Genomic DNA, 27,186 nt, shown 5'->3' on the forward strand with positions numbered 1-27,186 from the left:
TTTGCTTTGCATATTTGAATTACTTGGGACCTTGCTGGTGTCTGGTATGAATTTCATGCCTATAGTCCCATTAGAGATATTTAAACTGAGGAAAATGTTAACATGTTCATCACTTATTTTACCAGCTGGATCTTGGTGCACCTTCTAAAACAGTTCTTCAATATAGGGTAAACACATTAATAACCACTATTGTATTAACTCCATGTTTTACATGATCAATCTTGTCTAACATGACATGATAAGCAGAAAAAGAAAGATCTCAGTTTTTCCATTACATTTATTTAAAGTCAAATCTACTCTGAAAGAAAACAATGTCAATGGTTAAAGCTTTTCTAACAGGTAGAGGGAGAGATTATATATTTATGATTATAGACTCTTCAACAGAGCATCAACTTAGAAAAGACAATCAACATGATTCTAATCAGTTTATTCCTGTAGTTTTGCTTGTTTTTTCTTCCCACGATAATCTTACTGTGTAATCTTCAACCTAATTCTTTTTGCAAATCACAGATGAACAGATAATCACTCCTTTTACTAATGTCAGCTGAGCGATTAAGTGTGAAATTTGTCATCTGCGCACTTGCAAATACAAAATAATGTCAAGAATCACCAGGGTGATGACTGTTTACTCTCCATCATCATTGCAATCAAAAAAAAATGCACAGATGCCCTGCATTTTCATGGATTGTCTTTCCTTATGTCAATGCATTCACAGGATTCACTCCATATTAAAACTTAAATTTGCATTATTATTTGCTTATCTATGGTGGAGCAGTGACAAAACATTTTGGAAATGTCTAAAGCTGTACAGTTTTAAAGACATTACAATGCCTTCAATTATTATATATATCTGGTAATGTTTAATTGTTTTATTTTGTTTTTTATAGAGGATATAAGCTCATGATCAAATAGGTTTGGGGTTACTATTAAGCAAATTTTTTTTACTAGCAACATTATTCTCCCTACTTTCTGTCCCTTTGGTATTCCCCTGTGTGTAGTCAGATGTTTAGTAATTTATTTATTTTTTATCCAGCTCTTTTAAACTCATTTAATGGATCAAGACACACGCTCTGTTGTTGTAGTAAATACTGAAGGCATGAAAAACATTGTCATTAAAATGTACACTATTTTGTTAGTGGCGCAGCATTACAGTTCTATGTTGCTGGTCATAATTATTTATAACCCAATACGCAAACTGAACTCAAACCAAACTTACCCCCCGCTTTAATATTTGACAACAGCATCTTTACTGCCAATTAATATCTGTTAATGTAGCTTCTTGTATCTGTTTGCCACCAATATAGATGTTTGTCATGGAAAATGTTGGATTGCACCATTTTAAAGTTTTTACGACACACATTTAGTTCAAAACAGTCGCTCATTTTCTTAACAACATGCCTAATGTGCTTTTGGTTGCATGTTTCTTATCTTCCATACCCAAAAAACACCCCTAATATAAACTTTGCACAGAGAGTGCAGAAATGTGTGTTTGGTTGATTATTTCTTTGTTGTGATAGCTCTTTTTGGCAAATAATCTTGAACCATTGACAATCCTGTTTATTTCACTTTAACTTATTCTGCCATTGACTCTTTTTGAGTGTCATTTATTAGATTGGATGACTGAAGGTTGAAGACACAAGCCATGCTGCTCATTTAAATGTTTATTCATTTAACAAACAGGGTTCTCAGTGCTTTTTGGGACAACTGTACGCAGCCACAACAGCCTTGCACCTCCTCATGCTGGTCGTCAGGTTGGTCACATACTGCTTTAGGGTTGCATATAAGCATTGTATTGGTCACTTTGGAATGAACAACGGGCTAATGTTAATTGCACTTGTGATCAAGGGGATTGAGGCCGGGACAGCAGGCAGGCCATTCCTCCTTCTCCAAACATCGCTCTGTAGCAGTGAGCGTTAACATCTTGCAGGATGGAGCTCGGTCCCTAAGAGTGGAGATATGGGATTGCCCCTGCTTGCTGGATGTCATCTCAATATCTCTCCACATTAAGATTACCTCCAGTGATGACAAGGCGTGGTTTTTTCTACCCCATACCATCACTCTGCCTCCATTAAAAGCTGTTTGGCATTGACAAAGTTTTACAAAGGGATAACCAAACTAACTCAACTCTGCGGCTCAATCCACAAATACATTATTTTTAACAATTGTTGCAAAATTTCATGTCAAACAAACAGGCTTTCTAAGAGTTTAAGATTTATTATGAAAAATAATTGTCACAATGAATAATTAAACGACCAAACACAAATGTCCTTATGTTTTGTGAAAAATGTTGTGTGGTAATGAGTGTGCTTTTTTGTCAAATCTAATTTGAAGTTTTCAACAAGATGCCTAGAAATGTGTCTAGTGTACATTTGATGTCTTTGTTTTCTATGTCATTAGTTATTCTAAACTGTAAAAGTGAAAAAAAAAAAGTTATTGTTGTTGACCTGCTGCAACTCGCTTTGGAAATCCACAAAGGTTGGTTTTGATAGATAAGGACATGTCCTCACTGGCTTTGTCTACAATAAAAATAGAGTGTGGATAGTGTATTCATTCAGAGCCATAGCTGAAGCCTGTTTCGTCACGGCTTTGAGAGAGGAGAGGTGAGAGAGAGAGATTTTATGATGAGTGGAGGCAGGGACTCATCTTCCCTCTCTATGCCAACACAATATTACTCACGTTCATCTTAACACAGTGACCCTATAACTGGTTGCCTTTTTTGCTATGTTTTACAGTACTGTGTTACAATATTTCTGGATCTCATATTCCACACATTCTTTAGCAATCTCCAATTTTATACCCCCCAGATTTCACTTTTTGCCTCAAAAATCTCTCTCACTCTCTTCTTCTGTCTTCTCTCAACACCCCACCCCCCCACCCCCCCCACCCCCCCACAAGTAACCGGCAGCCTGAATGTACCGAAAGGGGGTACATGTTGGTGGTGATGCTGCGGGTGGAAGAATGGGACAGGTGGGAATGGCGGGTAGAAGTTAAAAAGGCATTAGGATGGAGGTGGTAGGAAAAAAAAAAAAAAAAACGGGGAAGAGGAGTCCTCCACTGGTAAGTATGGGTTGCCACGGTAACGAGCTGAGCAAACCAGTGGCTGCAGTACTCATAACGGTTTGCCGTATTTAGAAGTGTGGTGAAGGAGGAAGTGAGATTCATCACTCTAATTCTCGCAGGAGGACACAGCACGGTGACATAATTACACTGTTGCAGTGTTTGTCCACTATCCAAAATGCTGCTAAATTACCACCAAGGGATGGAGCATACACACAACAGTACGCATGCATGGACTGAATCTCACTGATAAGTGCAAGCCTGGTTACCTGAGTCCACTCTTGCAGGCAAAAAAGTGTGTTCTCGACGCTCTTTGTGCGAGAAAGATAACTAAGGGCTCAACTAAGCAAAACCACAGGAGGAGCAATGCAGCTAAATAAAATATGGAGCAGACACTGTGTCTGTTCTCAAACTCCACCCTCTTCATCTTTGTGATCCTCTGTTTACCTCTTCCGCACACACAAACCTCACACCCGTCTGTCTCTTTTGATCTCATCATTTGAAGAGAACCACAGAACAATTACGAATTAAAAACAATCATGCTGGTACTTGGTACACCATATTTGAACGTGCAAGGGGCCTGAGAGTGGGAATCATTTTTGTGCTGTAAGGTACAGAAGGTCAGCTATATTTGTATGCGAAAAAACAGTGTTTCAGCATTAGCAAGCTTGGCTGAAAAACTGTCAATCTGCAGAAGCTGACGGAACGCACCGTGACTGCAAGTGCATTAGCCCACACACTGCATATCAATACACACGACCCAGTCACACAGAAAAACACACAGATGCTCAAAAGAAAAGGAACGTGTTAAAGGGACAGCAGCTCAGTTATTTTATTATCTGTGTAAACACATGCATGTGGACATGTAGAAATTCTAAAGACATGTGTCAAGCTATTGGAAACAAAATGTTTCAATTTACAATTATTGTAACAATGGAATTGACAATAAACTCCCTAAAACTATTGTGTATTTTTTTTTTCTTTACATTTTCCTACAATCAAAGCTTGGTAAACTAACAGGAAAGCTTGGCTTAGATGGCTGCTGTCTGGATCAAAAGCCTTAAAACAGTCGCTGCTGCTGCTCAAAGGTAGCTACCGGTTCCAGTATGGCTCATTAAGAGTAAACCACAGTGCCTTGCAATCCTATTCATTCCTGTTTTGAGATAAACCAATGCGAAGAAGTGCATGGTTGTGAAGAGTGCTCATCCCCCTTTACTCTACTACTCCTGAATAAGTTAGATACTCAGACGAGACAAAAATGTAAGTTTTGGCTTACAGGCCAAACACTGTGTCACACATGTGGCAGAAAAGCAGCCAAACCTCCTCCATGATAAAACATAGTGGTGGCAGCATTATGCAGTGGGGGTTCTTTTTTGCCAGGGAAAGGGAAGCTGGTCACATGGAAAGATGAATGGAGCTAGTCAGTTGCATTGGATTTTATTTAAGGGTATCAGAGTAAAGAGGGGTGAATACAAATGCAAGCCACATTGTAACATTTTTATTGAGGTACATGAAAAAACGTGAAATTAGATATGTACAGAACAATCTTTAAAGCCACAATTTAAAAGTGATCACTTATTACCTACAGATCAATTGTTTTTTTTAAAACAGGAAACAAATAGAATTTAGGCAACAAGAAGGTAGACGTCTTTTGTTTCCTTTCCCTCTTTGGTTTTATACTGGGAGAGTAGAAGAGTACAAGAAGTCTGTGAGAGATGCTGGTGGTGGTGAAATGCCAAAGAGGGAAAATCCTTTCTTCTGAGCTTTCTAAGGTAGGGAGGGGGGACAGATATTCCAATTATAGAAATCTCAGCTCTGGGTAAACACGGACCATTAAAGCTGAGCCAAAAACACACACTTCTTAAAAGCGATGACAAGCCACAGCTCAGCAGGAGAGGTACGTGCATATGTGTTGGAAACGATGTTGGTGCATGCCATAGCTCAAGGACTCCACATTTTATGTGCATGCGCACAATTACCCAGCAGAGAAATAAACAGGATGGAGGGAGAGGAGGGGGAGAAAGAAGCACCGGAGGGAGATGTTAAATTGATCCCTGTCCTGCAGTTTGGCAGTTATCAAAAAAAAGGATTGAGCTTGTGTTTGTGTTAGAGGTGCACATGTGTGCAGAGGAGAGATTTAAACACCAGCACAGCAGGGATTCTGCTATTTCTCCAAACATGCATCAGCACAATGGAGCAGGGCTGGTGTGAGACTAATGGTTATAGACTCAAACAATTAGAATCATAAAACCAGGCCTGCTTCAGCCTCAGTATGTGTGGCATACACTTGTGATCCTGCTTTGACTTAGCTGCAAAAATATCTTTTAAACACAAGAATTTTAAGTTGTAAAGTGGGTCATTTACTTGCAAAAAAACTGCAGGTGCAGAAAAGCCAAAGTAGTTATTTAACAGATCATTTGATCGTGTCATAGTCCATCTATATATCAGTTCTTAAGCTGAAAATGTGGAAATATTGCATATGATACCATCTTATCTGAGTGGATTTCTAAATTTACTTTAAATGTGTCTCTGTGTTTTAAGCTCCTCCTCATTAGCATGTACATACATAAACAAATCTGTTTTTATTTTTAGCTGATATGAAAAAGAAGTCAAGGTAAGACATCTATGCTTTGAAGAAGGCAGCATGTCATCTGAGGTTAAACTATTTAAAGATATAAAAAAAGCATAGACGTAATTCACACAGAAGCAGCCCGACTGAGACAAAAATAAAGCTGCAGTTACAAGAATAAACACACCTATAAAGGATGAGGCAGACAGATGGAGACAAAGGGATGTTTGAGATATTTATAACAATCCGACTTGCATGAGAATCCACCTATCTCCTACACACGCTCTTAATGGTGCATTCTCACACACAAATGTACACACATACACAGAATCTATCATATGCCATTCTGGGGTCATGTGGCGCAAATGTGTGACACAGATAGGACCTTTGGGATAGAAGAGGATAGAGAACACACCTTCAGTGTAAGAGGCAAACGGCTCAGGCTCCAGAGAAAGGGTAGTGATGTCGGAGCACAGCACCTGGATAGGGCTCAACATCCTGGGGGAGGACTCCAGGGTGGAGAGGGGTGGACAGGATGGGCGGAGCTCTTCAGGCTATAGCCAGGAGCAGCCCTGTAAGAGGAGTAACGGTGGACGGCAGGGGAGGGAAGAGAGGGAGGCAGAGGGTGAGGAAGGGAGAAGGGCCGGGCAGGGTTAAGGGTAGGGACTGAGTTACTACATCACCACATTCGGGCATGAGTACTCGCTAAAAAAGAAAATCTACAGGGAGTGTTTTCATGATGACATTATGCCTATGCAACATGAAATACAGGCGGGGTTCGGCAGGAAGGTTACAAAGACATGGAGATGAACAGAAATAGATGCTACAGAGAGCCCTTCTTTGTCTTGTTTGGTATTATTAATGAGATTTAGCAGGTCTTAATTGTGTTTGGAGAAGGAGAGCAAACCAATTTCCTCCGTGACTAATAATCAGATTTTATTTTGATTTTCTACAGTAAACGTGTTATCAGAAGTAACAAAAAGATTTCAAGAGACACTTGGTCATTTTTTCCACATTTATGTTTAGGATGATACAAAATGTCATGTTTACTGTACAACAATCGACCATGGAAATGTGTCCACACAGCTAATGCTGGTCTCCCCTTTTGTTGCCCTAACCTGTTAAGACACAAGCTTCTTTCACAAAGCAGTTCAGTCATACAGTCACAAACAAAACACCCGTTTTTTAAATGTCTCTGGTCATCATGACTCGAGTCACCATTTGCCACATAGCCGTGAGTTTTCATAAACTAAGCTGGTTTTGTTGCATCAAAGAAAATGTGGAATGGGACTCAATATGGTCAATATTGAGCACTATGCAGAGATGCAAGATGTGTACCAGACTTTTCCCATTCCAAGTTGGTGAAACACTGTGAAATATACGGTACTGTACAAATGTTTTAAACAGGCGTGAATAAAATACTGTAAACAAAGAATGCTTTCAGAAATATAAATGATGATTGTTTATTTTTATCAATTTACAAAATGCTAAGTGAGTGAACCCAAACATACAGCCAAAGACATTAAGAACTATCTTCAGCGTAAAGAAGCCCAAGACATACTGGAAGTGATGGTATGACCCCCACAGAGCCCTGATCTCAACATCATGGAGTGTGTCTGGGATTACATGAAGAGACAGAAGGATGTGAGAAAGCCTACATCCACAGAAGATCTGTGGTTAGTTCTCCAAGATGTTTGGAACAACCTACCAGCTGAAAAACTGTGTGGAAGTGTATCTAGAAGAATTGATGCTGTTTTGAAAGTAAAGGGTGGTCACACCAAATGTTGATTTGATTTAGATTTCTCTTTTGTTCATTCACTGCATTTTGTTGCTTGATGAAAATAAATGATTACCGCTTCCATTTGTGAAAGCATTCTTTGTTTACTGCCTAAAATATTTGCACAGTACTGTATCTTGTTATTTATCACAACCCACACCAGAGTCATGTGGCCTGATGTACTTTACTAACTACTACTGAAGTCCAGGCAGCTGTTCTGTCTGAGCACACTTTAGGATTCCTGGTCCAATGCGTGTTAATAATGAGAAACAAACATCAAAAGACACACTGCTGTGTCTTGGTGTGTTTTTTCAAGACAGAATAGTGCAATATTTAGCTTTTAAAGTCACTTTACAGTTATAACAGAGAGTTTATTAGACCACAAATGCTTTACATGTTGCTTTATAAGTATGAGTTGCACACAGAAAGATCTTTGTTGGTTCACTGCCTCCTACTTCCATTCCCTGCATAAATAACCTTTAGCATCTCTGTGAATAAAACTTAAATACAAAAGTGACAAGACAATAGTTTAAAAGTTCAACTATTATGTATTTAAGATTGGAGTTGTTTTAGGATGATCTTGGTCCTACTATCCTTTACCTGCAGCCTCCAGGACAAACTAATCTGGATTTATACTGGATTGAAGACGCCAAAAAACAGTCTACCGTAGGCAGGATATTGACTCCAACATTTTAAGAAACCCTACTATAAAAACTGTTTTTAATATATCTGGTCCAATAGACAGTCTGTCATCGCTACATCCCATCCTCGAGCCACCATACCGGCTTGTCCTCGCATATCCTTACAGCAACTAAACATTTATGGGCCTGTCATTACCTTGCTTGGCTTCCTGCCTCGCTGGCGCCCTGGTCCATTCAAACATCACACAGAGACAGACAGAAGGTCCCCTGCTTAGGTTTTTTTGTGAACATGGTTATATTCTCCACAGAAACAGATTTCAGATCCTGTTATTCTAAGCTCTATGTATTTGAAATACGTTGACAAACACTGAATAAATCCAAATTTATTTGTCCCTAAAAACAGAACAAACAAGTAGATTGGTACTGTTTCAGTCAGTCATTTTCTACCACTTATTCCATAATGGGTCACGGGGGAGCTGGTGCCTATCTCCAGCAGTCTATGGGCAGGAGGCAGGGTACACCCTGGACAGGTTGCCAGTCCATCGCAGGGCAACACACAAACAACCATGCACACACTCATTCATTCATACACCTAAGGGCAATTCAGTTTAGAGTGATCAATTAACCTAACAGGCATGTCTTTGGACTGTGCTAGGAAGCCAGAGTACCCAGTGAGAACCCACGCATGTACAAGGAGAACATGTAAACTCCATGCAGAAAGAATTGGGAATTGAACCCAGGACCTTCTTGCTGGAAGGCAACAGTGCTACCAACTGCGCCACCATACAGCCCTGGTACTGTTTCATCTTTACATTTTAAGTCATACATTAAGACTGGCACAAAAAACTGATGTAATTTTAGGGCATCCGGTTCTGTAGGGGGAATATTTTAATCACTTCTCCTGGCACAGAACCTAGTTAGAATCGACTGTGTAAGGTTAACCCTCAGACATGGGATTCCCCTAAAGTGCTGGTTCACACCTGCTCCTATCAAATAGTGTTCCTGAGTGGATCCTCTGGTTCTTAAACCACTTTTTCATTTCATGTAGAGGGGCAAGCTGTTCTTCTAAATATAGACATCCAGGAATAAAATCCCCCTGCAGGGATACACTTGTTTAGCAACCATCCTTTGGTACGTGCTACACCAATGGCAGGACCTAGCGTTTCCCAGCAGAACATTGCTCAAAACATAGATTTTTTTCCCCTGTTGAAAGTCAATCCCTCTGCAAACAATGTACAATGACCAAACCAAAGAAGTATAGAGCCTGCATTAAGAAGTGGTTGCAAGCACTTTCAAAGGCTCAGAATCTGACTAAGAATGACAGATTCTCACTAGGGGTGTAACTTCTCCCTTGCCACAAGTTATTCAGGCCGGAGAGATTTTAAGGTGTATGCTTTAAGCTTGATGTTGTTTCTATGTCTGAGACTTTTATTTTGACATACAAAAGGAAGTAGTTCTTCAGTTGTCCTGTTGTGTAGACACAGTACATAACCTACATGGATGAAGCCCCCAGAACATTTAAAGCGCTTACGTGGCAGTATTTTGTGGCAGAAAAAAAGAGATTGTCACAGACAAGATTTAAATGAGGCACTGTGAGAACGCTGTGACAAGCTAACTGTTAGCTTCTGATGTTAAAATTACTATCTGCTTCAGAGCTTCCTGATAAACTAAAGGGTTATTTAAAAGTTTTTAAGCAACTTGGTCCACATCTCAACATCTCTAGATTAGAATCTAAAATACCTTGACTGGTCACACCTGAAGTGGATCATTCCAAACTGTATAGGGACTATTTAAAATACTGCTTTAGATTCATGAAACCTTAATTCTGAAAACACACAAAAAAGAAAAATGTTCAATGCTTTTTAGGCATCAGGACAACCATTAGACAACCACTGACGACCACAATAAATAAACTGGACAGACCTAGACTGAAATCTTCTATACAAGGTACAAATGCTTTAAAACACAGTTTATTTGTAAAAAGACAGCTAACATGGGGATTTTCAGTTTTCCCAAAAATACATATCAAGATCTCATTTTCCTCAACCCCGTCTCATATTTTGAGCTAAATGTACAATCACACTTTTGCTAAACCACATCAGCTTTTTCAGTAATCTAAGCAACCCTGGTTCATCTGTTATTTGACACAAAATAAGACAACTTTTGCGTCCTATGTGCGTCCTATTAGTAACCCTTGACCACCTTGTCGTCACCAGACCGATTTTTCTTCCTTCTTTGTTGCAAAGATTCTGTGTTGCTGCTGTCCTTGCATCTTAATTTTGGACTTTTGTCAAAGTTATTCCAAACCTTGCAGGTAATAACCATCCAACACCCTGGCACCAGTGCCATCAGCGGTCATATCAGCAAGGATGAGTTATGTATGAATTTAAGAACAGAAGCCCTTATGAGAAAAAACTAATGAAAGGCACCTTCTTGTCCAGAAAATGTACATTCAAATGAAAGTATCATCACTGAAAGTTCTAAGCAATAACCTCCAGCTGTTCTCAGCCCCAATAAAGACATATGTACTATTTCGTATTTCTTAAAGCAAGGGATGCAAAGAGGAATTGGCTGGAGACCAGTAAATTAATCTCATTCTTAATCAGCTGTGACCACTAACCAACTTCTCATTAATCCAAACGTTCAGTGAATCCACCATACCTAAGCATTATCAGGTAAGAATTATTCTGTTCAATTTAGATGCTAGCAATGAAGGATTATGACTCAAAATTGGATATTTTCAGTATCAGTGAGGTGTTTAAAATAAAGTCAGAGCAGCAGGTTTAAGAAGCTTTGTAAAAGGAAACAATGTTCTACAACAAGTCAGGACATGTTGGATTCAGCCAGGTTAGCAGGAAGGAGGCTGAACATATTACAGCAAAATGTGTTCAAACCATGTCTTGAAGATCGATGCTGGATTTGGAAATGTTGGTACCCCTAAAGTAAGGAGTTTCTCTCTGAGGAATACACATAGACACAACACTGTATTTTAGGTAATGCTAGCTGTGCCCCTGTGTTAATTGCTGATATAAGGTGGTAAAACCAGTTTAAAATGTCAACTTTATAATAATAGTAAAATAATAATAAAATAGTAAAATCCTGTTTTGCCTTTGGCCCCACTAACTGCAAACCGTTCACGATGATTAGAAAATAAATATTTCATATTGTAATTATTGAAGAGAAATCACAACTGGCTGGAAATTGGCCCAAGTTTTGTGATCGGTGCATCTCTGTTTCAAACAGCACAGACAAAGACCAACAAAAGGAAGCTGTTGTGGTTTGAATTCACTCTCAAAAGCTGTTGTGGGCTAACTGTAAAAAAAGCTGCGCAGTTATTTTAAATGCTAATGTGCATTTGATTTTTATCAAATGTAATCTGTTTGCACTGAAAAATTCTCATGCCACATACAAATCTGTCAATCATCAATCCCTCTTTAAATAAAATAATTAGCTTCTTTACTCAAGAGTATTAATGCTAGATACGTATGTATTTAAAAGAACTGTTATCAGAATGTGTGTCTTTTTCAACTAATTTCATCATTATTTTAACTTTTAGCAATCAGAAGCCTTTAAAAATAAGCATCTAAATGTGGATCTTTTGTTATTTCCTCCTTCGTTTTTGGGACACAATGCTTCTCCAACTGGAGGGGGAGGATGCAACTGAGAGATTTATTTTGGAAGCAGAAAAACATGCGAGGGGAGTAAATTAAGAGATGGCTGGAAGGGAAGAGCATAGGCAGAGTGAAGAAGAGGGATGCTAAACATCCGTCCCAGTAGGAGATAAAGGGGCGGTTGGAATACGTGTGTGTACGCATAAAGACACAATTGCAGACGCACAAACATCCATATAAACAAACCTGAGCAAACAAAAAGGTGCACATTTTCTGCTCAAATAATACATGAATGGATAATTCTATGGAAGCCAGGACTTATATTGACCAGCTACCCCCAAGCATAAAATCCCATCTTACTTTCTGAATTTACCACCCCGTTTTTCTCACTCACATCCGGAAGGACGTTGTGTGTTCCAGCAGCCTTCAGAGAGAGTACTGTTGGGTAATTATTTGGCAGACACACCACTTCAGTGCCGGACAATGCTGCTGGTTGCACTGGGGGAGTGATGGGGCAGAGGGGGTGGAAATAAGGAGGAGGACAGAGGTGAACCTGGATGAAAGGTGAAGGGGGATGGATCATTATGTAAGAAATTGGCAGCCTTTTTTCTCTTTAATTGGAAATAATTTGTCTTATAAGAGGACTATGAATGTGATTTATTTTTAGCGTACAATTTGTGCCACATAGTACATTATCTGCCACAACAACCCCTGGCGGTGTGTCTACCTTGGAGCGAGCTCATCAGCAATTCACCCTGAATAATGTCTGTGACTGTGCCTGAGATGTGTGGAATAATTAATACTGCCATTATTGGTGGGTGGAGATGGCCTGTCAGTCACATTGGTCAAGCATGAAAAGCAGCATGTTTATCACCGCTGACTGTTTCTATAGCGATCATAAATGGGTTGTGGGTAATAGGACTCACTTTTACTACAGAAATACCACAAATGTGCAGACATTGGAAACAAGAAGCTCATTCACACTCGCAGACAAACAAAGATACCTCCTTAATTCAGAGAGCACACACAACCCTTCACAACAATCAACAGGCAGACCTTCAGTATCTTAACTACATGTGGTAAATATGAGTGGACAGATCTTGGGCCTGATCAAGATATGCACACCTCTTGAATTTGTTGTAAATATTTTCATGTTACAACCAAAAAACTTTCACATATTTTATTTTGATTTTATGTGATAGACCAATACAAAATAGCGACTAATTGTGGAAGGAAAAATGTGAGTGGCTATTATATATAAAAAGCTAAAAAGTAATGTGCATATATGATTAGTGTCTCGAGTCAATACTGTGTAGAGCCACATTTCACTGCAATCACAGTTACAACCTTGGCACATCTAGAAAAACTTAAATATATACTCATTCTCCTTTGCAAAACAGTCCAAGCTCATTGATCTATTAGATGAAGCGCATGAAACAGCAGTTTTCAAGTTTTCCCACAGATTTAATCTGATTTAGGCCTGGACTGGGCCATTCTAGCACATGAATATAGTTTGATCTACACCATTGTATTTTAGCTCTGGCTGTATGTTCAGGTTCATTGTTGGCCCACGCCCCATTTTCAAGCCTTTTGACTCTAACCAGTTTTCTTCCAGGATTGCTCTGCATTCTCTTCCATACATAATCAATCTGACCTGTTTCCCTGTCCCTGCTGAAAAACATATTGCAAAAACAATATAGAAATGATGTGTTGAGGGTGGGGTGCAGTATTTTTCCTTGCTGTGTCCTTTAAACTGGACTTCATATTACTGTCATTCAACATTGGTTTCTTCAGAGCCACTCCTCCATAAAGGCCAGATTTGTCGACTGCACAACTATCAACCGATTCTCCTTCCTCCAGAGTTGGGCTGCTTCCCTGATTAATGCACTCCCTGCCTGGCCAGTCAGTTTAGCTTGATTGCCATGTCTTGATAGGTTTAGAGGTGAGTCATTCTCTGCATTTTCAGATAAGGGACTGAACAACTTCAAGAGATATTCAAAGCTTGAAATATTGTTTTATAACCAAATTCTTCTTTAAATATCTCCACAACTCTATCTCTAACCTGTCTGCTGGGATCCTTGGTCTTCATGATGCAGAGTTCTTCACTAATGTTCTCTAATAAAGCACTGAGGTCTTCACAGAACAGTTGTATTTATACTGAAATTAAATTACACATAGGTGCACTTCATATAGTAATTAGCTAACATCTAAATGCAATTAGTTAAACCAGATTTTGTTTAGGGGAAATTCAGTACAAGAGGCTGAATGCAAATGCACTGCACACCTTTCTGATTTTGATTTGTCATTTTTCTTCTATTTTACATTTATGCACCTCTTTTTTAGTTGATAAAATCCCAATGAAATACACTGACGTTTGTGGTTGTAATGTGACAACATGTAAAACGTTTTAAGGGATGTGTATACTTTTACCTAAATCACTTTCTACAGTGACAAGAAGAGGACAAATGAGCCTCTAACACTGCCATGACCCTTAAGTAATAATCTGGTCTGAGATGGGCAGTGAACAATGAGTAGTAAGAAGCAGACCAGCGAGGAAGGACATACAGGGGATCCAGTGTGATGGCAAGAAAGAGGGTTGTAAGGAACTTCAATGGGTGGTAAATGCCTCTGAATTTTTTAATAGTCCCTCGACACAGATCTGATATGGATTCAGTTTTGACACATGCACCTGTTTTAAATTCGAGCGGGGCAGCAACAGACTGTAAGAGGTGACATGGAGCTTAATGAATATTCAAAAATGTAGTCAAAGTTTCTGGCATGTTTTTCTGGGAAATTAAGATTCCCTCCTCTCTCTTCCCCTCTCCTTCGCTCTCGCTGTCTCTCTCAGACACATTATGAGTCAAACACACTTAGATTTAGTCCAGATCAATTGTTTTCTGTGATGTAACTAAAAGCTGTGTTGCACACAGTAGGTCAGCAGGCATGAAAGAACAAACAAAGCATGCAGGGTTCCTACACAACTCTCTGGTCCAGATCCTGTATTTGTCACATTTCCACAGTTCTCAGTCCATTTCAGACACATTTTAAAGTTTAAATACAAATGCTCACTGTGAGACCATATAGATACTTCGACAGCTGTCAGGACTAAAATATGGAACCACCAAAAACAAACGAAAGAAAGAAAGAAAGAAAGAAAAGGAAGGAAGGCACTTTAATCAAATTCCAGACTTTTCTAGAGTGTGTAGGAACCCTGAACCTTACTAATAAAACAGTGGATGAGTGAAGGGGGAGAAGAAAACATGGCTAACACTGTTTATGTTTTCAGCTCTGTCTGAACACAGCTTAACGAAGATTAGGAGTCCACCCTAATCTTGTTGTGTCCGACAGTGAAACAGAGTAAACACACCCAACCTCTTCTGTCTTCCTCTTACCTTCAGTCACATAGTTGTGGTCGGGGAGGAAGCCGTGGTGGTTGAGCGTCAGGGTGGCGTCAGTGTCTTCGCCCATCAGAGGGGATGGGGGGAGCGCCCGGTTTGGTTGGGCAGCGTGGTGGTGGTAGCAGTTTGGTGGTGGTGAAGGGGATGGTGGGGATGTCAGCCAGCACAGCGTCCATACTGCTGCCCGCCGACGCCTCCTCAGCACAGGGGCGCACAGCGGAGCATCTTAACCTGAAGAGATGATGGGTAGCTGGAAGGTCCCTTGAAAGAGATTGGGAAGCTTTAAAAAGTCCTCACAACTGCTTCTGACAGCCAGGTGTGAACCTGCAGAAGGAGGTTATTTGAAAACATCAGCAACACTCAGGCAGTGAGGAAAATCAACACATGTCCACCCTGCAGTGGCTGAGTCCAGGTGTGGCTGTTTCAAATATTCTCCGACAAACCCATTCACACATCACAGTCCTGACAGAAATGGGTAAAGTCAGTGCTTGCTGCTGGATTTTTCAAAAACAGAAGAGAGGATGAGGAAGAGGAAGAGGAGGAGAGAGGGGGATGGGACGGAGGGATGAGCAGAGCAGAGCACTTGGTCAAAGTATCTGCAGTGCTGCTGCTTCTGCAGTGAACCCACTCACATGGAGACACACAGATACAATGAAATAAAGACACTATTACCTACGCACTCAGCAGCTTGTCAGGTTCTCCTCCTCAGTCAATCCTCCCTGCAAGACTGCCGCAGCAGGTAAATGTCTCTGCCTTTCCAAAAATAAAAGGGAAAATCCTTGCTGGCTCTGCGCTCTGCTGCAGTCTGAGCTCTGGCGTATGTGTGAGAAGAAGACTGAGAGGTAAAGAGAGAGGGTGGAGGGAGAGGCGGAGAGGATGCGTCCTGCTGCGCTGGTACGTTTGGATGATGCATTGCTGGAGGCTCCACCTTCCATCAGGAGGAACCAATCATCACAGAAATGAGGATCTGCCCAACCACTGACTGTAGGTGATTAACTATGATGAAGAAGCAGAGAGGATTTAGAAGTGGGAGGTCGGAGGTGGTGACAGAGGATCTTATAAAGTTGTGATCAATGAGGGAACAGACAGAAAGGGGCATCAGACTGTTTCACTTGGTGCTGAAAACGAACCAGAGCACAGAAATTTGATTGTAGTCTCATCTAGATGATAACTGATTTAGATTTTACAAATAGAACTCTACTAAAGCCAACAAGGACAAGTACAAATCATGAGACAACCGCATTTGCATTCTACCTACATTTATTGTCTTCAAACAGCTTCTGAGAGTTGGAACCACAATGGTGTTGGAAACAGATTGATAACTACTACATGATCATAAAGCCCAATAAATAACAAAACAGGTTGTATTTTTTGTGACAGAGTGCATTACAGGAAGGAAAAAGGTTAACCATCAGAACGTTGAGCACAGAGAAACACATTTCCTCCATAAAACTCCTTGTTCAGTGTTTGTTAAGATCAAATAAACAACATATGATGTTTTAACAAGCTCTGGGTTCATCCATGTACACGAGAGACCCACAGCCCAAGCTTTTATAGGGGCCCTAAGTAGAATTTGATGAGTTAAGCCCATCAACCTCCAACACCACAGCACCAGTAATAAAGCATTGGAAATAAACATTGAACACACCTAAGCCTTTCCCAGTAGATATATTTATGATGGGCCTATTGACACCAAATTCACACCATATGTCTGTAATAACCCGAGTGAGCCACTCAAATAGTATCGAGAGGGCAATCCTTTCTCCCCATCACTGCAAATTAACATAATCTGGTCTGGTCCTAATTCATGACCTATGAAAAGGTTTCACATTACCAAGGTATCACCCCATAACCATCTCTTGATGGGTAAAAAAAACCCAAAGAGCTCTCTTAAGTCATGCAACTTTTAGTTGCAAAACGTACTGATGTATTAGCTAGAGAGGTATTTCTAAATGTCTGAGAACCATAATCCAGAAGTAGAAAGAGCATCATTTCATCATTCTCTCTGCTGAATTTCTAAAAGAAGAGACTTCATATAAAAGATGGCAGGATAAATGGAGAAATACAGGGGTAGGACAATGAAACTGAAACACCTGGTTTTAGACCACATTAATTTATTAGTATGGTGTAGAGCCTCCTTTTGCGGGCATGCAACAGTCTGGGTGGTACTCTTCTTTGGGGCTTCTCCACACCGTAACTCTCCCGGATGTAGGGAAAACAGTAAAGGTGGACTCATCAGAGAACAATACATGTTTCACATTGTCCACAGCCCAAGATTTGCGCTCCTTGCACCATTGAAACCAACGTTTGGCATTGGCATGAGTGACCAAAGTTTGGCCATAGCAGCCCGGCCGTGTATATTGACCCTGTGGAGCTCCCTACGGACAGTTCTGGTGGAAACAGGAGAGTTGAGGTGCACATTTAATTCTGCCGTGATTTGGGCAGCCGTGGTTTTATGTTTTTTGGATACAATCCAGAACATCCCTTTCAGACAGCTTCCTCTTGCGTCCACAGTTAATCCTGTTGGATGTGGTTCGTCCTTCTTGGTGGTATGCTGACATTACCCTGGATACCGTGGCTCTTGATACATCACAAAGACTTGCTGTCTTGGTCACAGATGCGCCAGCAAGACGTGCACCAACAATTTGTCCTCTTTTGAACTCTGGTATGTCACCCATAATGTTGTGTGCATTTCAATGTTTTGAGCAAAACTGTGCTCTTCAGAATCAGAATCAGAATCAGAAAAGCTTTATTGCCAAGTACGTTTTTGGACATACAAGGAATTTGTTTAGGCAATTGTGACCTCTTACCCTGCTAATTGAACCTTCACACTCTGCTCTTACTGGTGCAATGTGCAATCAATGAAGACTGGCTACCAGGCTGGTCCAATTTAGCCATGAAACCTCCCACACTAAAATGACAGGTGTTTCAGTTTCATTGTCCAACCCCTGTATATCGGTACATTCTTTAAGAATATGAAGATAAAACAGCAGTGGGGTTTTCAGCAAGACATTAATTACAGTTGTCTCTGTTGGTTTCAGAAAAAGAAAATACAACCACTTGAATTATTCAGTCAGTAACCGTCATATTATTTACTCATTTACATACATGGGTAGCTGTAAATGAATTGCGGTAGTGAGGATGTTTCTCTGACATACTCGTGTGGTCTGGCAATCATGTCTGGAGTACAAGATTTCAATGTAGACTCAGTCGTCTTACGTAGAGGAAGGGTTATGGCTGATAAGGAAAACTGCAGTTGATATTTGTTTGAATTTTACCACAGACACAAGATGCTGAAATAATTAAATCAGCAAAATTTAATTAACTGTTAATATGGCTGACAATCTCTGTATATATAACAAATAACAAATAGAGTAGGCAGTTCTTTTAAAGTCTACAAAGACTTAACCCTTCTAAAAGCCAAATCCATATTGATAAATTATAAATTTAAAGTTCTGACATCTGTTGTCTGTGTGAGAAGTCAAGCACTCTTGTGGGCCCTATGCTGGTCAGGGGGCCCTATGCTGGTCGGAGGGCCCTATGCTGGTCAGGGGGCCCTATGCTGGTCGGAGGGCCCTATGCTGGTCAGGGGGCCCTATGCTGGTCAGGGGGCCCTATGCTGGTCAGGGGGCCCTATGCTGGTCAGGGGGCCCTATGCTGAGTTTGCTTTGTCTTGAGCCGACTCTGAAGAGACCAGTTTAAAAGTAGCTTGATCTCAATATCTAACATTACGATATTCTAAAGTAAAGAGCAAAAATGAAATTATAATAAATTAAGAGATATACTTTCTTCTAATCTTCTAAAAATGTTAATACTAAATTACCCACTGATTAATAAGAAATAACAATGCTTTCTTTTCTTTCTTTTTTTTTTTGCTTGCACCATTGCAAATAGCTTCAGCTTCTGCCAAGTTATTTACACTTTCCACCTCATATTTATTATACTTTATCTATTTGTAAGCAGCAACAGACCTAAGGCCAAAACTCAGGTTTTAAATGTATGTCTGTGATAAATCATTCATTAATCTAGGAAATCACTTTTGATCCATACCAAGACCTATTTTCTCCATACTGCCCAGCTCTCTTTCATGGGATCATTATTAACCACTTACTGAAGGAAACACACACACTGGTGTGGCAGCAGAAAGTGTGGGCTGCCAGTGACAGTTGGTGCCATCATTGCTGCTGGCTGTCTGCCGCTAGGCTTTAACCCTCTTTCCTAGGGAACAGGCAGTGCTGTTTATCAGACCTACTCCAAGACTGTCAGCCTTAATCTCCCCCAGTGACTGCTTACCAATCATGAGCGACGTCCCACATGCTACAGCCCCACATCCAACTTTACAGCGCCGATCCACTAGCTGCAGGGTCCTCACAAAAATTAAAGCTCATTTGTTGCTATGTAGAGGTATATAAGGATCTCTATATTTTTTAAGACATTCTTGTTAAACTGTGTATTTGAAATACTGAGGGACAATGTTATGTCTTTTATTAGAAAATCTCAAGCTGATCTTGAGTTGACATTAAGATTCAGATAGCTGCAAAGAGGCTGAGGCAAAGAGATAGTATGATTTTGTTTAAGTTGTTTTGAAAAGCATAATTAATTAGGATATGAACATTAGCATTTCAGTTCTAAAACAAACAAGGCATCATGGACAACAACTGTTATAAAGCAATACATCTTATGTAAATTAAAATGCACTACTATTCTCATTTTAGATTGAAAGCCAGACTTTTTTGTAAAATATATTCCTAACTGTATTAGATGTAGTTTTTTTAACTTGTACAACATAATTTGATATCTTCCATTGTAAATTTGATGTTTATTTACAACAAAAAATTGTATCTTTCTGTTCACTTGTTTCTGAATGGTAAACCAAGTGCACATGGCTCTGGTGAGGTCAATCCAATTATTGTGTCCATTTGTCTGTATTTTTTTCCTTTTTATCTGATTTTTTTTTTTTTATTAAATTCACCCATATTTGGCATTTAATTCTATTCTGCAAAATTGCAGCAAAACATCTACAGGGTACATTAGAGCACTGCATGAAATTCTGGATAAGGTAGTCACAAATACAAGAAAAGTAGTTAGTGAAGAGCACCAGGGCAAACTATAAAGACCAGATTACATCATCAATAATCTGCAGTGATCATTGTTAAACAAAAGAAAAATCATCAATCAGTTCAAATCAATATTAATTTCAGTCAGCGAACAGAGATTAGCACCTAATCCAAACCTGCATGCATGCACTGCCACTGTACTAGCTTAATATGGTATTTATGAGTGGTAAACACACGGAACCAAATGAAATGGAAAAATTCAAAAAGGAATGTAAATAGAATTGAAGTTTGGAAGATATTCAGTATTTTTATCGCCGCTTGTCTTAGCTTTGCAATCCACAGCAGCATCCACTATGCGGTGGGGATCTTCAACAAGTCATACTGAATCCCCAGCCAATCAAACTCCTGCTCAGTCTTATTCTATTAATCTCAATTGTAATCCTCAGGTAGAAATTTTCTCAGACTCCAGTTTACATTTGAGCTGATTGACTCAATTCTTGCTGTTTAGTTTAATGACACCGACTCAAATCCCCATTATGAGAATTAGTAACTCTTTTGCATGTTTTAAAAGTTTTTTTTTTTCCAAATGCTTTTTCAAAATCCTTACTTCATTACACAGATGGGTTTTAAGAATCCTTATAGAGATGTTATTGAAAAGAAAATTTACCAATGGGAACCCCTGTTGCAATATAGCTTATTAGCTGGGACTCCTTTCGGTTTGTCATTCATGCATGCTTTACGTTAGCACACTAGCAAAACCTTAACTTTATGTCATTATGAAGGTATTTGTCTTAGCATTCAAGTATTATATTTTTACTGACCTTTTAACTCTGGTGTGTCATTAAGAAACTGCTGAGTGGGTAAAAAGCCGTTTTCTCATGTTAGTAAGAGAAATTAGTCCTAGTTCATTGATTTGAGACAGACCACAAGCTACTTCTCTTGCATTGAGGATTTAATGGAGGTTAGGATTTGGTTGTACAAGGACCCCCTCTCTGCTCAAGCCACTAACATGCTAAAGCATCTCAAAAAGAAAGCCATGGGCATAGAGTATATGTTTTATATAACGTGTGACAAAATGACAATGACTGGATTGAGAAAGGAGAGGTGGGCTCCCAGGAAGATGGGGAGTAATAAAGTGGAGCCCGTGGGTCAGATCTTAGACCCTCCTACATAGAGATGAAACATTGTTGCCCCAGGCTAATCTTGATCTCAGCTGGTTAGTCCGTGCTGTACTTTAGATAAATGTTGACATCAACAACCTTCTCATATGAGGCTCAGAACCTGATTGAACGCAAGCACCTATCAATTTGGGTCAACTTATGCCATGCACAAAAGAAGTTACAAAACCAACATTCATCTAACTGCAAGTCTTCACACCAAGTCTCCCCTTACAAGACAAATCTTTTTCTTCACCTTAACGGCCCGCATTGAGTACGGGGCCAGAGTGCATTCACTTTAACCAAAAACAATTACTATGCAACCAGAGAAGACAACACAATACAAAACGGCCAACAAAAAAGGCCAAACAAAGTGCTTCACAGCAGAGCCTTGAGTTTTAAAATTAGGTTACGTTGTTTTTTCATAGTTTTAACAAAAATTCCTCTTCTTCTTAAAAAGGAGCTACTATGGTTTTGAGGTTATCTCACTGAATAATTGTAGACTGACTTTCCTTCCTTCTTGACTAGCTAATAATTCCTATAAGGCTATAATCTCTATAATCGTCCATTCGTGTGGCAGCTTTGCTGTACAGTATATCCTTGTCAGCTTGCCCTTGTTAACCTGTCATGACCCTGACGGGCCTTCCTGTGTGGTTACAGTCTGTCACCTGCTGAGACCGAACCGTTCGGGCGTAAAGACTTGGCCACAGAGCATCCTGTTACCATGGTGACAGCGAGCGTGACCACCCACCACCCTATCCCCGACTTGGACCCTCAGCACTGCATCGCATCTGGCCTGTTTTTGTGTCCTCACACCTGCTTCTTCAGGACAGATGGTGGAAGGCTGTGGTGAAATTTAACAAGAATGCACAACACAAATCTGCATTTGAAGAGACAGACATGATTGTTTGTGTCATACTCTGATCATTCGTAGGAAACATACAACCTGGACTGACCAGACACCATTCATTTGCATCTTACATCAGAAAAACAAGCTCATAATAAAAATAAAATGGCTTGTTATATCTGCTGAAGCACAATGTAGCTATGGTGAATTCATAACGTACCTTTAAGTATCATACAGCTTAGTTCCACAGTCTTTATAGGTGTTATTGTTTTTTCTTTTATTATGCTTTAGACTAATGTTGAAGGTTTTATCAAAACAAAAAAACAACAACTAAAGTCCTCAGAAAACAGTCTAAACTGAAATTAAATGTGATTGTAAAGCTACTATTATTAGATGTCCAATACTTTCAGCAGACGTTAAAAAGTAGCAGTCTCTTAGAAATTAAACTTTAGAGGTAACTTTCACAGTGAAAATATTAGGTGGAAACATAGCTGTTCAAAATCATTTTTTTTTACCATTTAGGCAAAGAAACGAGCAAACCTTTTGCTAAAAAAATTAATTCTTGAAATTTATTAACGAAGGACAAGCAAGTATTAAAGTATTAAATATTATATTTAATGGGTTATATAATTCTATTGTATTTGATTTTATTAAGGTCTCTATGGATCGGAGTTTTAAATTTAGATGTAGTCGTTAATATTATTCTTTTGATTTTTTTTTTGTCAGTTTCTGTGATTTAGAAACTGACTTGTTCCAAAACCTCCGCATATAAACAAGTTAGTTAGTTGGTTAGTTAGTTCGTTAGTTTCTAACATCATATTTTGTTGTATTTAAACTTCTTTGTGGCTGAGTATTTTACATTTAATCCTTTATTTGTATTAGATTTTTTTTTACAACACTTCCATAGATGTGGTTACAAAATTATTCAACTATTTTAAGCAATTGTCTCTCACAAACCTTTACTTAAGCATGTTTTTACAGGTTTTAGTTAGTTAGTTAGTTAGTTAGTTAGTTAGTTAGTTAGTTAGTTAGTTAGTTCGTTCGTTGGTTCGTTCGTTCGTTCGTTCGTTCGTTCGTTCGTTCGTTCGTTCGTTCGTTCGTTCGTTCGTTCGTTCGTTCGTTCGTTCGTTAGTTAGTTACAGGTCCTTCTCAAAATATTAGCATATTGTGATGAAGTTCATTATTTTCCATAATGTAATGATGAAAATGTAACATTCATATATTTTAGATTCATTGCACACCAACTGAAATATTTCAGGTCTTTTATTGTCTTAATACGGATGATTTTGGCATACAGCTCATGAAAACCCAAAATTCCTATCTCACAAAATTAGCATATTTCATCCAACCAATAAAAGAAAAGTGTTTTTAATACAAAAAACGTCAACCTTCAAATAATCATGTACAGTTATGCACTCAATACTTGGTCGGGAATCCTTTTGCAGAAATGACTGCTTCAATGCGGCGTGGCATGGAGGCAATCAGCCTGTGGCACTGCTGAGGTCTTATGGAGGCCCAGGATGCTTCAATAGCGGCCTTTAGCTCATCCAGAGTGTTGGGTCTTGAGTCTCTCAACGTTCTCTTCACAATATCCCTCAGATTCTCTATGGGGTTCAGGTCAGGAGAGTTGGCAGGCCAATTGAGCACAGTGATACCATGGTCAGTAAACCATTTACCAGTGGTTTTGGTACTGTGAGCAGGTGCCAGGTCGTGCTGAAAAATGAAATCTTCATCTCCATAAAGCTTTTCAGCAGATGGAAGCATGAAGTGCTCCAAAATCTCCTGATAGCTAGCTGCATTGACCCTGCCCTTGATAAAACACAGTGGACCAACACCAGCAGCTGACACGGCACCCCAGACCATCACTGACTGTGGGTACTTGACACTGGACTTCTGGCATTTTGGCATTTCCTTCTCCCCAGTCTTCCTCCAGACTCTGGCACCTTGATTTCTGAATGACATGCAGAATTTGGTTTCATCCGAAAAAAGTCTTTGGACCACTGAGCAACAGTCCAGTGATGCTTCTCTGTAGCCCAAGTCAGGCGCTTCTGATGCTGTTTCTGATTCAATAGGGGCTTGACCTGGGGAATGCGGCACCTGTAGCCCATTTCCTGCACACGCCTGTGCATGGTGGCTCTGGATGTTTCTACTCCAGACTCAGTCCACTGCTTCCGCAGGTCCCCCAAGGTCTGGAATCGGCCCTTCTCCACAATCTTCCTCAGGGTCCGGTCACCTCTTCTCGTTGTGCAGCGTTTTCTGCCACACTTTTTCCTTCCCACAGACTTCCCACTGAGGTGCCTTGATACAGCACTCTGGGAACAGCCTATTTGTTCAGAAATGTCTTTCTGTGTCTTACCCTCTTGCTTGAGGGTGTCAATAGTGGCCTTCTGGACAGCAGTCAGGTCGGCAGTCTTACCCATGATTGGGGTTTTGAGTGATGAACCAGGCTGGGAGTTTTAAAGGCCCCAGGAATCTTTTGCAGGTGTTTAGAGTTAACTCGTTGATTCAGATGATTAGGTTCATAGCTTGTTTAGAGACCCTTTTAATAATATGCTAATTTTGTGAGATAGGAATTTTGGGTTTTCATGAGCTGTATGCCAAAATCATCCGTATTAAGACAATAAAAGACCTGAAATATTTCAGTTAGTGTGCAATGAATCTAAAATATATGAATGTTAAATTTTCATCATTACATTATGGAAAATAATGAACTTTATCACAATATGCTAATATTTTGAGAAGGACCTGTATATGAAACAAACTCCACATGACAAAGCGTCCTGTGATTTCAGGCACATAGCCCGAGTTGAAATGGCTTTCTCTGTGCCAAGTTTATATAGCTTGATTTCCAAATAGTTTTTCAAATATTTTTGTATAACCATGGAATGAAATTTGAGCAGCCTCACTTATAACCTTATGTATGGCGAGGTCAGTATTTATGGATCCCGTGGATTCAGCCATGTTTTATCAGTTCCCTTTTCTTCATCTTCACTATGTGTAACACAGACAGAATACCAGGCAGTCCCTGAACCATTTAAATTGACTTAACGCTCCATAAAGGGCGAAATGGCAGAACCCATCATGATTCAGGCCTACACCTCGTCAACATGATAATGATCACCCACATTTATCACAGGCAATAAGCTGCGTCCAATCAGACGCTTGTGTCTGCCTCTGTTGACCTGCTGCTTCTCTCCCATCCCACCCCCCACTTCACCGTGCAGACGCATGGTTTCTTAGCAACCCACAAGCAGCCTATGGAGAACACCAACTCCAACGTGCCATATCTCATGCACACACACATTTGAAAATCTGAGGGAGGAGGATAACATGTTTCCACTCTGCCCTCTGCCCCAGCCTGTTGGCCAATAAATTACACAACCAGTAGACGCAACTGAATCTACCTGCACACATAAAGGCAAGAGTCCCTGCTATCAGCTGTACATCCGCTCAACATAAGCTGCATAAATGAACCTCTATTATCACACTTAATCATTCATAGTTTTTGACTGATCACCACTATTTAAAGCTGTGCGACCATAAAATCTGCATTTTCCAAAAGGCTGAAAGCATTATGAGATGAAAGTTAAAAGCTCTGCAGCCTCCATGCTGTTTTACACTATTAGCACATTAAGGGATAGCTTAAATACAGTCAGCAGACGATGGATCAACCAGTGCCCTGAGCAGGAGACAGGACCATAATTCCCCTAAGGGGGTGGGGTGTGGGGGGGAGTCTTCAGTACTTTAATGGCAACTTGCATGAAACCACAGCCCCTGGAGAGTGGTGGGACTGGGTGGATAATGAACAACCTTCAGGCAGCTCTAAATGCCATACAGCTTTAACACACATACACATATGTCTGCAAACACTATACATTTTATGCAGTGTCTCTAGTGTCAAGGAAAAAAATCAACAACTATGTTACATGTACATTAAATGTTTAGAGAGGGTTCACCGGGTGTCGGGGGGATCGTTTTAGTCAGATTATGATAGGGTGATTGACTGAGTACTTTGACTGAAAAGAGGGAAATGGAAGAAGGTTTAATGTGTTATTCTCTTCAAGAAAGTTACAGTAAAACTGCAGCCTGCAGAACATCATTCAGGCATACAGCATCTTGTAAATTATTCATTCCCCAATTAAAACCACAATCTTTAGTGTATTTGATTAACATTTTTAAATGACAAGCACACCAAGTAGTGCATAATTGTGATGTGGAAGGAGAAATGGTCCCTTTATTGTTTTGCATATAAAAGCTGAAAAGTGTGGTGTGCTTTTGTATAAAACAGCGCAACCAACTGCCTTCTGTCAGCTAATTCACAAATAGTCCAGATGTGTGTAATTTAATCTCACGGTTCCAGTTGTCCTGTGAAGAACACATTAAGGTTTGTGGTTCTAAAGTGACAAAATGTGAAATTGTTCAAAGGGTATACTTTTTCAAGGCATTGCAGATCACTTGCATTACTGGTAGAATATCCTGAAGAGCCTCTTCATTTTTATATGGTTTCACAAAGCAAAAAAAGGTGCAAACGTAAAACACCTCACATTGTGCCTTTTTTGCAAAGCTTTTAAAGCAAAGCAATCCATCGGCTGTCACTCCAGCTTGGCCCACGATTATTTGTTGCTCTTTTCCTCTTTAGCTAAAGCTGCTTTGAATAGATTCTAAGATTACACACAACTAAGTATATCAACAAAATAAATACAGCATGGAACGGGTGCTGCCTGAATAAAAACACAAACCATACTGAGACTCAAATCCGTGTACAGATTAATGACCCTATCTGACTTCAAGCTTTTAATAGCACATAAATACAGTATTGAAAGTGTGTGCACTTTAAAGATCTGTAAGAACCTCCAGCTTTACCCAGCGAGGATTCAGCTTAACGGCAGACAGTAAACCTTTATCCGAGTTAGATTTATAAATGTATAAACTCTTTTAAGTGAAGAACGCATCGCTTTGTCATGTTGCACAGCTTCTTCTGGCTTTGCATTCTTAATAAATGTCCAGATTTATAACCAAGGCAGGGAGAGACACAAACACAGGTGACCTTTAAGGGGGAGGGGAGGTCACTG

General features: G+C 39.8%; 1 protein-coding gene across 10 annotated transcripts in view; it reads right to left on the reverse strand.

The window, feature by feature from the left end:
- The window catches only part of LOC124860724 (serine/threonine-protein phosphatase 2A 55 kDa regulatory subunit B gamma isoform), a 32,426-nt gene extending 16,528 nt beyond the window's left edge, over positions 1-15,898 (reverse strand). For 2 of the 10 annotated variants that reach the window (XM_047354256.1, XM_047354248.1), the window contains exons 1-3: positions 15,726-15,897; positions 15,048-15,377; positions 6,042-6,198 (exon numbers count right to left, since the gene is read on the reverse strand). In XM_047354256.1, the coding sequence (XP_047210212.1) occupies positions 6,042-6,123 (82 nt within the window). In that variant the 5' untranslated portion in view covers positions 6,124-6,198; positions 15,048-15,377; positions 15,726-15,897. Of the gene's footprint in view, positions 1-6,041; positions 6,199-15,047; positions 15,378-15,725 lie in introns of all 10 variants that reach the window. The other 8 variants (XM_047354258.1, XM_047354253.1, XM_047354251.1 and 5 more) reach the window with 8 other exon arrangements.
- Between the last annotated feature and the right edge of the window lie 11,288 nt (positions 15,899-27,186).

Source organism: Girardinichthys multiradiatus, chromosome 23 (genome assembly GCF_021462225.1).
Source record: "Girardinichthys multiradiatus isolate DD_20200921_A chromosome 23, DD_fGirMul_XY1, whole genome shotgun sequence".
Taxonomy (NCBI): Eukaryota; Metazoa; Chordata; class Actinopteri; order Cyprinodontiformes; family Goodeidae; genus Girardinichthys; species Girardinichthys multiradiatus.